Source organism: Tupaia chinensis, unplaced genomic scaffold (assembly GCF_000334495.1).
Source record: "Tupaia chinensis unplaced genomic scaffold, TupChi_1.0 Scaffold147500_2, whole genome shotgun sequence".
NCBI lineage: Eukaryota > Metazoa > Chordata > Mammalia > Scandentia > Tupaiidae > Tupaia > Tupaia belangeri.
Genome location: NW_006207352.1, coordinates 642,607 through 654,386, shown reverse-complemented (window position 1 = coordinate 654,386; position 11,780 = coordinate 642,607). Strand labels below are relative to the sequence as shown.

Below are 11,780 nucleotides of genomic sequence, written 5' to 3'. Positions count from 1 at the left end.
AGCGGGGGCAGCCCCAGAGTGGCCACCAGAGCCTCTGTCCTCAGGCCCCCTCTGCCCCCTGGGCTCCTCCCTGCCCCCGGCCTCCCCTGCCCCAGGCCTCTGTCCCTGGGTCCCCTCTGCCCCCTGGGCTCCTCCCTGCCCATGGACCCCCTCTGCCCCCCGGGGTCCCCCTTCCCCGGCCTGCCCTCTGCCCCAGGACCCCCCATCCCGGGCCCCCCCTGCCCAGGGCCCCGCTGTCCCAGCCCCTGCAGCCCTCCTCTGGATCAGCCCAGCTGACAGGGCCACCTGGCCTGTGCCAGCACACAGAGCAACCTCAGACAGTTCTGAGAACGGGCATGGCGGCCGGCGTGCATTTGAGTCCTGGCCTGGTAGCTTGAAGATCGTACTGGGTGTATGTGTACACGTGCATGCCCAAGATCCCAGGAGAGCCCAGAGGGACTGCCGCGTGGCCACCCCTCTGGGGGCATCTCACTTGCTCCCGCGCTCTCTTCAGTAGGCACATGTCCCTATAACAAGAAGTTTAAAAAATAAATACACACACACAGGACCTTACAGCCCACATGAAGGCACGCGGACAGACAGAACACGAGGTCCAGGGTGGGCAGTGCGTTTCAGGCGGCCACACTCACCCGGGACATCCATTGACACTCGGGCTGCGTGTAAACCTACCTCTGACTTAGCCAGGAGGCCCTGCCTGACCTGGTGAGATGTATATGGCAGCCTAACAGCAGCAGGTGCTCCACACACGCCTGTCCCCACCCCACCAACAGTGCGGCAGGCCCCACGTCACACGCCCTGTGGGACAAACACGGGACTCGCCAGCTCCCGTTCTACAAAAGGGAAGAGCAACGTAGAGGCCCAGCGGTCAGCCGGGAAGCCGGGGCGGGGTCGCCTCACAGGAGTCCACTGGGCACAGACAACCTGACAGGGCAGGGCCACCCAAGCTCCACAAGGGAGGCCGGACCAGGGAGCCCGGGGGACGCTAAGCAAAGTGCCTTGGCTGAGTCAGAAAGGGAGCACGGGACGTTTAAAATCAGAAAGGAACACGGGGAGTCAGGGAAGACGGTCTGCGGTCCTGCCAGCTGTAACATTCGGTGGGAACACAGACAAACAGCCCTGACCACAAATCTGGGTCAACGCCGTGAGGACGGCCACCTCTCGTCACGCACACGTGGGGCCTGCAGGGCCTGGGACACCCCACAGGAAGCACTGGAAGACGCACACTCTGTGCTCGGATTTCTGGGACCCAGTAAATGCTTAGGCAAGAGCAATTTTAAATGCTTTCAGAGATCAAGACATCACCGAGAAAACAATAAGAGTTCGACTAATAAAAATGAGCAACTCACACGCATCACGAAAAAAGGAGAAAAGAAAAAGACTGAAATAAAAACACAGCAAATGGTTAAGACCTACTTGTAGCAGATAAGATGTGTGAGGAGCTGACAGCAACGTAGTTGTTCATGCTAATAGCCCTGGGGTCAAGGGAGGAGGCATGGGATCACAAGAGGTCAGCGGACAGACGTGCGGGCGGACCACGGACAGACGTGCGGGAGGACCACGGACAGACGTGCGGGCCGGACCACGGACAGGCGTGCGGGCGGACCACGGACAGGCGTGCGGGCGGACCACGGACAGGCGTGCGGGCGGACCACGGACAGGCGTGCGGGCGGACCACGGACAGGCGTGCGGGCGGACCACGGACAGGCGTGAGGGCGGACCACGGACAGGCGTGAGGGCGGACCACGGACAGGCGTGTGCCAGGACTCATGAAAGGGCACAGCCAGGGAGAGGATCAGCCCCGCCAGCAGAGAGCTGCAGAGGATGAGAATCGAGGCTGTCCCTGCCTCCCTGCAGGCCCAGCTCTACTGACCTCTGTGCACAACGGCAGAAACAAGGCAGAAGACTACAGCAAGAGGTTCATGCCCTTTGACCCAGTGATCTGACACCTGGGGCTCTCGGAAGGGAAAAACTGAAAGTACAAAGCTTACTGATCTGCAGAGATGTTCACCCAAGGTTATTTATTTAAAAGAAGGAAAACTTAAGCCAACTTAAGGGGTCAACAACAGAGGGATCAGCAGATGGCGTAATGATTGCGTCACTGGACTCCCACGTAGTCAACCTTGGTTCGGCGTGCGGGCGGACCACGGACAGGCGTGCGGGCGGACCACGGACAGGCGTGCGGGCGGACCACGGACAGGCGTGCGGGCGGACCACGGACAGGCGTGCGGGCGGACCACGGACAGGCGTGCGGGCGGACCACGGACAGGCGTGCGGGCGGACCACGGACAGGCGTGCGGGCGGACCACGGACAGGCGTGCGGGCGGACCACGGACAGGCGTGCGGGCGGACCACGGACAGGCGTGCGGGCGGACCACGGACAGGCGTGCGGGCGGACCACGGACAGGCGTGCGGGCGGACCACGGACAGGCGTGCGGGCGGACCACGGACAGGCGTGCGGGCGGACCACGGACAGGCGTGCGGGCGGACCACGGACAGGCGTGCGGGCGGACCACGGACAGGCGTGCGGGCGGACCACGGACAGGCGTGCGGGCGGACCACGGACAGGCGTGCGGGCGGACCACGGACAGGCGTGCGGGCGGACCACGGACAGGCGTGCGGGCGGACCACGGACAGGCGTGCGGGCGGACCACGGACAGGCGTGCGGGCGGACCACGGACAGGCGTGCGGGCGGACCACGGACAGGCGTGCGGGCGGACCACGGACAGGCGTGCGGGCGGACCACGGACAGGCGTGCGGGCGGACCACGGACAGGCGTGCGGGCGGACCACGGACAGGCGTGCGGGCGGACCACGGACAGGCGTGCGGGCGGACCACGGACAGGCGTGCGGGCGGACCACGGACAGGCGTGCGGGCGGACCACGGACAGGCGTGCGGGCGGACCACGGACAGGCGTGCGGGCGGACCACGGACAGGCGTGCGGGCGGACCACGGACAGGCGTGCGGGCGGACCACGGACAGGCGTGCGGGCGGACCACGGACAGGCGTGCGGGCGGACCACGGACAGGCGTGCGGGCGGACCACGGACAGGCGTGCGGGCGGACCACGGACAGGCGTGCGGGCGGACCACGGACAGGCGTGCGGGCGGACCACGGACAGGCGTGCGGGCGGACCACGGACAGGCGTGCGGGCGGACCACGGACAGGCGTGCGGGCGGACCACGGACAGGCGTGCGGGCGGACCACGGACAGGCGTGCGGGCGGACCACGGACAGGCGTGCGGGCGGACCACGGACAGGCGTGCGGGCGGACCACGGACAGGCGTGCGGGCGGACCACGGACAGGCGTGCGGGCGGACCACGGACAGGCGTGCGGGCGGACCACGGACAGGCGTGCGGGCGGACCACGGACAGGCGTGCGGGCGGACCACGGACAGGCGTGCGGGCGGACCACGGACAGGCGTGCGGGCGGACCACGGACAGGCGTGCGGGCGGACCACGGACAGGCGTGCGGGCGGACCACGGACAGGCGTGCGGGCGGACCACGGACAGGCGTGCGGGCGGACCACGGACAGGCGTGCGGGCGGACCACGGACAGGCGTGCGGGCGGACCACGGACAGGCGTGCGGGCGGACCACGGACAGGCGTGCGGGCGGACCACGGACAGGCGTGCGGGCGGACCACGGACAGGCGTGCGGGCGGACCACGGACAGGCGTGCGGGCGGACCACGGACAGGCGTGCGGGCGGACCACGGACAGGCGTGCGGGCGGACCACGGACAGGCGTGCGGGCGGACCACGGACAGGCGTGCGGGCGGACCACGGACAGGCGTGCGGGCGGACCACGGACAGGCGTGCGGGCGGACCACGGACAGGCGTGCGGGCGGACCACGGACAGGCGTGCGGGCGGACCACGGACAGGCGTGCGGGCGGACCACGGACAGGCGTGCGGGCGGACCACGGACAGGCGTGCGGGCGGACCACGGACAGGCGTGCGGGCGGACCACGGACAGGCGTGCGGGCGGACCACGGACAGGCGTGCGGGCGGACCACGGACAGGCGTGCGGGCGGACCACGGACAGGCGTGCGGGCGGACCACGGACAGGCGTGCGGGCGGACCACGGACAGGCGTGCGGGCGGACCACGGACAGGCGTGCGGGCGGACCACGGACAGGCGTGCGGGCGGACCACGGACAGGCGTGCGGGCGGACCACGGACAGGCGTGCGGGCGGACCACGGACAGGCGTGCGGGCGGACCACGGACAGGCGTGCGGGCGGACCACGGACAGGCGTGCGGGCGGACCACGGACAGGCGTGCGGGCGGACCACGGACAGGCGTGCGGGCGGACCACGGACAGGCGTGCGGGCGGACCACGGACAGGCGTGCGGGCGGACCACGGACAGGCGTGCGGGCGGACCACGGACAGGCGTGCGGGCGGACCACGGACAGGCGTGCGGGCGGACCACGGACAGGCGTGCGGGCGGACCACGGACAGGCGTGCGGGCGGACCACGGACAGGCGTGCGGGCGGACCACGGACAGGCGTGCGGGCGGACCACGGACAGGCGTGCGGGCGGACCACGGACAGGCGTGCGGGCGGACCACGGACAGGCGTGCGGGCGGACCACGGACAGGCGTGCGGGCGGACCACGGACAGGCGTGCGGGCGGACCACGGACAGGCGTGCGGGCGGACCACGGACAGGCGTGCGGGCGGACCACGGACAGGCGTGCGGGCGGACCACGGACAGGCGTGCGGGCGGACCACGGACAGGCGTGCGGGCGGACCACGGACAGGCGTGCGGGCGGACCACGGACAGGCGTGCGGGCGGACCACGGACAGGCGTGCGGGCGGACCACGGACAGGCGTGCGGGCGGACCACGGACAGGCGTGCGGGCGGACCACGGACAGGCGTGCGGGCGGACCACGGACAGGCGTGCGGGCGGACCACGGACAGGCGTGCGGGCGGACCACGGACAGGCGTGCGGGCGGACCACGGACAGGCGTGCGGGCGGACCACGGACAGGCGTGCGGGCGGACCACGGACAGGCGTGCGGGCGGACCACGGACAGGCGTGCGGGCGGACCACGGACAGGCGTGCGGGCGGACCACGGACAGGCGTGCGGGCGGACCACGGACAGGCGTGCGGGCGGACCACGGACAGGCGTGCGGGCGGACCACGGACAGGCGTGCGGGCGGACCACGGACAGGCGTGCGGGCGGACCACGGACAGGCGTGCGGGCGGACCACGGACAGGCGTGCGGGCGGACCACGGACAGGCGTGCGGGCGGACCACGGACAGGCGTGCGGGCGGACCACGGACAGGCGTGCGGGCGGACCACGGACAGGCGTGCGGGCGGACCACGGACAGGCGTGCGGGCGGACCACGGACAGGCGTGCGGGCGGACCACGGACAGGCGTGCGGGCGGACCACGGACAGGCGTGCGGGCGGACCACGGACAGGCGTGAGGGCGGACCACGGACAGGCGTGAGGGCGGACCACGGACAGGCGTGTGCCAGGACTCATGAAAGGGCACAGCCAGGGAGAGGATCAGCCCCGCCAGCAGAGAGCTGCAGAGGATGAGAATCGAGGCTGTCCCTGCCTCCCTGCAGGCCCAGCTCTACTGACCTCTGTGCACAACGGCAGAAACAAGGCAGAAGACTACAGCAAGAGGTTCATGCCCTTTGACCCAGTGATCTGACACCTGGGGCTCTCGGAAGGGAAAAACTGAAAGTACAAAGCTTACTGATCTGCAGAGATGTTCACCCAAGGTTATTTATTTAAAAGAAGGAAAACTTAAGCCAACTTAAGGGGTCAACAACAGAGGGATCAGCAGATGGCGTAATGATTGCGTCACTGGACTCCCACGTAGTCAACCTTGGTTCGAGTCCTGGACCCGATGGCTTGAAACTCACGCTGGGTGCGTGTATGTGTGTGCCCAAGATCCTGACAGGAGAATAAAGGAAAGGGGATTGCAGCATGGCCGTAGCCCCTGGGGGAGTGATTGAAAAACCAAACCAAAACAAAGTAAGAAAAGGATCAACAACAGAGTGATGATTATGTGAGGAGCTGCTCTGTAAATGTTAAGTAGCAAAAATGGAAATAAAAATGTATATACCTTGTGGTCACAATTACATGTTAGAAAAAGGGGAGTATGAGTTCAGTAAAGTTGTAAGATATAAGATAAACAGGTGGAAATCACTGTATTTCTATATAACAACAATGAACAATCTAAAAAGGAAATTAAGAAAACAATCCTATTTAAATAGCATCTAAAAAGCTAAATACTAGAAGTAAATCTAATGAAGTAAAAGACTTCATTATACTAAAACCCGCAAAATGTTGCTGAAAAAATTAATGAAGACCTATAAAATGAAAAGATATCCCATGTTCATGGATTGAAAAATTAATACTATTAAAATGTCAATACCACCCAAAGAGGTCTGTAGATCCAATGCACTCCTTAGCAGAATTCCAACTGCATTCCTACAGAGACGGAATGGTACCCACTCAAATTCATGCAGAATTTCAAAGGCTCTGAACAGCCAAAATAATCTTGAAAAAGGACAGGACCAGAGGACTCAACTTCCTGACTCTGAAATTGACTGCAAAGCTACAGTCATCAAGTCAATGTAGCCCTGGAACATGGACAGAAGTACAGACCAATGGACCAGCACAGAAAGCCAGGTGTAAGTGCATACATAGAGCTCAGGTGACTTTGAACAAGGGTAAGTGGGGGGAAGGACACATTGTCAACAAATATTACCGAGGACTGGAGAGTCACACGAAAAAGAACACAGCTTCTGTACTTCATACTGTGTACAAAACTCAGAATCAGCTGAAGAATGGGACCAGCAGTTAGCATAATGGCTATGTTGCTGAACTCCCATGGAGCCGACTGCAGTTTGAGTCCTGGACTCAGTGGCTTAAACTCATGCCAGGCACGTGTGCGTGCATGCCCAAGATCCCGAGAGGAGAATGGAGAAGGGATTGTGGTGTGGCCATCCTCCCTGGAGGGTAATTTCTTGCTTTCTATTTCTCTCTCTCTTTCTGGCAAGAGCACGCACCCTATAGCAAAAACCTCTCAAAAAAAAAATAATAATAATTGAAGAAAGACCTAAACTTCAGACCTAAAAGTTTAAAAAATTCTTTAAAAAAAATTCTTAAATTTTTAAAATTCTTAGAAAAAAAGATTGTGGAATATATATATTTTTTCTTTTTTTTTGGAGAGTTTTTTTTGTTTGTTTTTTTTTTTTGCTATAGGGCGCATGCGCTCGCCAGAAAGACAGAGAGACAGAAAGTGAGAAATCACCCCCCAGGGGGGTGGCTACGCCGCAATCCCTTCTCCTCCATTTTCCTCTCGGGATCTTGGGCACACACGCACACACGCCCGGCATGAGTTTAAGCCACCGGGTCCGGGACTAGAACCGCAGTGGACTACATGGGAGTCCAGTGACATGCCATTACGCCAACTGCTGGTCCCTGTGGAATATATTCATGACACTGGATTTGGTAACAATTTAATGGATATGACTCCCAAAGTACAGGTAACAAAAGGAAAATATAGAGAAGTTAGATTTCATGAAAATTAGAACATTTTAAGAAAAGATACTGTGAGGAGGTGTGTGTGTGCTCACCAGACAAAGAGGGAGAAAACCCCCCACGGAGCACTGTCGCATGGCACTCCTCCTTCCTCCGCTCCCCCAGGATGTTGGGCACACATGCGCAAAGACCAGTGTGTTTTTCAAGCTACTAGGGCTGGGATTTGAACCACGGTCAGCCAGGGGCTGACTCTTAACCACTGTGCTATGTGGCCGGCTCAAGAACTGTATGTCAAAGGACACTATCAAAACAGTGGGAAGAGGCCCAGCCACAGTGGCCCTCACTGCTAAACCACTGCACTGGGAGGCTCAGGCTCAGTCCCAAACTCTGGGTGCTGTGGTGTGAGCCTGTGCCCAGCAAGGCAGGAAGACTGCCAACTCAAGACTAGCCTGGCCACAGAGGAGGCCCTGTCTGAAAGAGCTGGCTGGGCGTCTACAGCCCAGCTACTTGGGAGACTAAAGTAGGAGGGAGGGGACTCAGCAAGAAAAAGAAACCGGCCGAGCCGTGGGGCGCAGGTGGCAGCATGCCGTCAGCAGTGCTGAGAGCCACGTGGCAAGCACAGGCCTTGGTCCTGAGCAGGTCACACACCGGGTGCTGCCCGAGGCCCTGACGGGGGGATGGGGTGAGCGGTAACGGCACGACGAGCCCGTCGGGGGCCTATCTACTGCCTCGTCAGAGGAATCCAGTACGTGTTCCCCCTTTTTAAGAGAGTTTTTGCTATAGAGCGCATGAGCTTGCTGGTGAGACAGAAAGACAGAAATCACCCCGGGGGTGGCCACACCAAAATCCCTCCTCCTCCAGTCTCCTCTCGGGATCTTGGGCACACACACACGCGCCCAGTATGAGTTTCAAGCCACCGCGTCTGGGACCTGAACTGTGGTTGACTACGTGGGAGTTTGGAGATATAACCATTATACCATCTGCTGGCCCTCAATAAATTAAGTTTTCTCAGAGATTTCTGCTATAGGGGACATGTGCTTGCCTGGAGAGACAGAAAGACAGAAAGCGAGAAATCGCCCCCAAGGGAAGATGGTCACACCACAATCCCTTCTCTTCCAGTGTCCTCTTGGGATCTTGGGCACGCACGCACCTGTGCCTGGTGTGAGGTTTAAGTCAACAGGTCCGGGACTCGAACCGCAGTCGGCCATGTGGGAGTCCAGCCATGTGACCATTACGCCACCTGCTGGTCCCAACTCAATAGTCAAAAAAAGAAAAAAAAAAAACCCTCAACCTACAGGGGCCAGCAGATAAGGTGACAGTCACAGCGTTGGACTCCCACACGGCCGACTGCACTTTGAGTCCTGGGTCTAGGGGCTTAGAGCTCGTCACAAGCACACGTGCATGTGTGCCCAAGACCCCTGGAGAACAAAGGGGAAAGGACCGCAGTGTGGCCATCCCCGAGGGGTCACTTCTCTCTGTCTCTCTGTCTCCAGTGGGTTCATGTGCCATAGAGCAAAAATCTCCCCAAAAAAATGGAAACGAAAAGTCAACCTACAGAGTAGGACATTTGCAAATCGGATCTCTGACAAGGGATTATTACCCAGAATACATAAAGAATTGCTACAATGCAACAAGAAAACAACCTCATTTTTTAAATGGGCAAAGGTCTTAAATAGATATTTCTCCAAAGATACACAAATAGTGGGACCAGCAGTTGGTGTAATGGTTATGTCGCTGGACTCCCACGTAGTCAACCGCAGTTCGAGTCCCGGACCCGGTGGCTTAAACTCACGCTGGGACAGACTCCGTACGCCCCGTCTACAGCAGCACTGGCCACAGCGACCAGGTGTAACCCGAGTGTCCGAGGCACAGGGTGGAGAGAAAAAATGAAGCATACACTGAGTGGAATACTACTCACCCACGAACAGGAGTGCCATTCTGAAACACGCCTCCACATGGATGGCCTCGAAAGCATGGCATTAAATGAAATCACCCGGACAGAGAAAGCAGTGAGGGTCGACTGTAGTTACACAAGGCACTGAGAGTAGACAGATCCAGAGACAGGAGGGACAGATGTGCCCAGGGGCCTGGAGAGGAGACCCAGGGCAGTTACTGCTTAGTGGGAGAGAGCTCTCCCTGGGGCTCGCGGGGACCAGGGAACAGCGGGTGGGCACACGGCACCACCAGCGTGTCGGGGAGAGCCCTCACTGGGGCCCACGGGGACCAGGGAACAGTGGGTGGGCACACGGCACCACCAGCGTGTCTAATGCCTGGGTCATGCATGTCCAAGTGGTCCAAATGGAACACAGTGTCTGAGTCCCCGCAGTGAGAACGGGAAGGGGGACGCACCCCCACAGTGTCGGCAGCTTTGCCCCCAGCGAGGTCTCGGGTGGCCTCCTCTTCTTCACCCTTCTCTGTTTTCCAAGTTCCCTTTCGATTGCTCTGGACAGAAACTAGTACGTTCCGGGCCAGCCCTGTGGGCTAGTGGTCAGGGGGCTGAACCTCACCTGTACAACCGTGTATCAAGTACTGGCCCAGGCGGCCTGAGGGACACACAAGTACATGTGTCTGTGCTGTTGCCCTCTGAGGGACACACAAGTACATGTGTGTGTGCTGCTGCCCTCTGAGGGACACACAGGCGTGTGTGTGTGTGTGCACTGTCCTCTGAGGGACACGCAGGTGCGTGTGTATGTGTGTTGCCCTCTGAGGGACATGCAGATGTGTATGTGTGTGTGTGTGTGCACTGCCCTATGAGGGACACACAGGTGCATGTGTGTTGTGTATGTGTGTGTGCACTGCCCTCTGAAGGACACACAGGTGAGTGTGTGTGTGCGTGCTGCCCTACGTGGGACACGTAGGTACATATGTGTTGTGTATGTGTGTGTGTGCTGCCCTCTGAGGGACATGCAGGTGCGTGTCTATGTGTATGCTGCCCTCTGAGCGACACACAAGTGCGTGCGTGTGTGCGTGTGTGTGCACTGCCCTCTGAGGGACACGCAGGGACATGTGCGTGCTGCCCTCTGGGGCTGGCTGAGGACTGAGGGCTGCAGACCAGAGCTGGGCAGCCCCCTCGCCTGCGCGGTGGAGGGCACAGCTGCCCATCAGCCAGTGCACTGAGCAGGTGCCGAACGTGGAGACCGGCGCCCCTGGTTCTAATCGGCCAGGACTGGTGGAACCGCACCCAGAAGGGCCCACGCCTACCTGTGGACATGCTGCTCATGTGTTAAGCGGCAGGGACCTTGCCCCGGGTCTCACGAGGTGTCCCCAAGACCTGCTGTCCCCTCACTGACAGGTAACTAAAACGGCAGGGAGATCAAATAACTCACAAGAAGAAGATATAATTTTTTATCTGCCTCCTACAGTCTCATAGCCACTTCCGCCGGGAATAACAAGGTCTGAATTCTTATGCAACACTTATCTAAATGTGTCGATTTTATCGGATTGATGAATTTTGCTAACAAAAGGCAGCCTAGGAAATCTTTTATGACATATCTGGCCATTCACCGGCTGGAGCTTTAATTTAGCCAACTTGAGAATTCTGAGGCAGGTGTCGGGTCTGGAAAAGCATAAATGGGGCAGGCAGATCGATCTTCACGACAGGGAGACAGAGCACTCGCCACCGCTTGCCCTGCTCGGGAGGGGCAGTCGCGTGGCGGGGCAGGACGCTGTCTGGCCGCAGGGTCGCAGAGCCCTCCCTGTCTCCAGGCGACCGCTGCTCGGTGTGGACGGGAAGGGACTCGCTCGGTGTGGAGCGGCGAGGCTTGCCTGCCGCATTCTCCTGGCCAGGTTGGCCCAGGTGTTGGCAGCTCTGCCTGCGGCCCCACACCTCCCGCACCTCCCTGTCCGAGGGTCCACCCCACCACTCACCTCTGCCTCTAGGAAACCAGCCCAGCTGCAGCCCCACGGGCACCGGGCCGTCGGCCAGTCTCGCACCGCGCCAGGTCCAGCAGGTCCGGCCCGCACCACGGCCACTGGGGGCTCACACTCGCACAGGCCGAGCTGGCCTGCCCCTCCCACGTTGGCTGCACCAACCCATCTGTCTGTCCTTCTATCCAATTTAGGAGCCGTTGGGACAAAACAGTCAGTCAACTGCCAAACTCCCTCTCCCCGTGACTATCGAGTCGTGGTTCTATCCAATTTGGGAGCCGTTGGGACAAAACAGTCAGTCAACTGCCAAACTCCCTCTCCCCGTGACTATCGAGTCGTGGAGGAGCAGAGGGCACAAGTGCACGCCTGCCAGTCTCTGCGCCAACCGCGGCGGGGGCCTCGCTGAGCCCCACTAC

At 61.0% G+C, this 11,780-nt stretch overlaps 1 protein-coding gene across 1 annotated transcript in view; it reads right to left on the bottom strand.

Moving 5' to 3' along the window:
- EEFSEC (eukaryotic elongation factor, selenocysteine-tRNA specific) overlaps nt 1-11,780 on the bottom strand; it is a 172,290-nt gene that overhangs the window by 87,909 nt on the left and 72,601 nt on the right. The window contains exon 4 of the mRNA XM_027768810.1: nt 11,365-11,372. Coding sequence (XP_027624611.1) covers nt 11,365-11,372 — 8 coding nt within the window. The remainder of the gene's footprint in view (nt 1-11,364; nt 11,373-11,780) is intronic.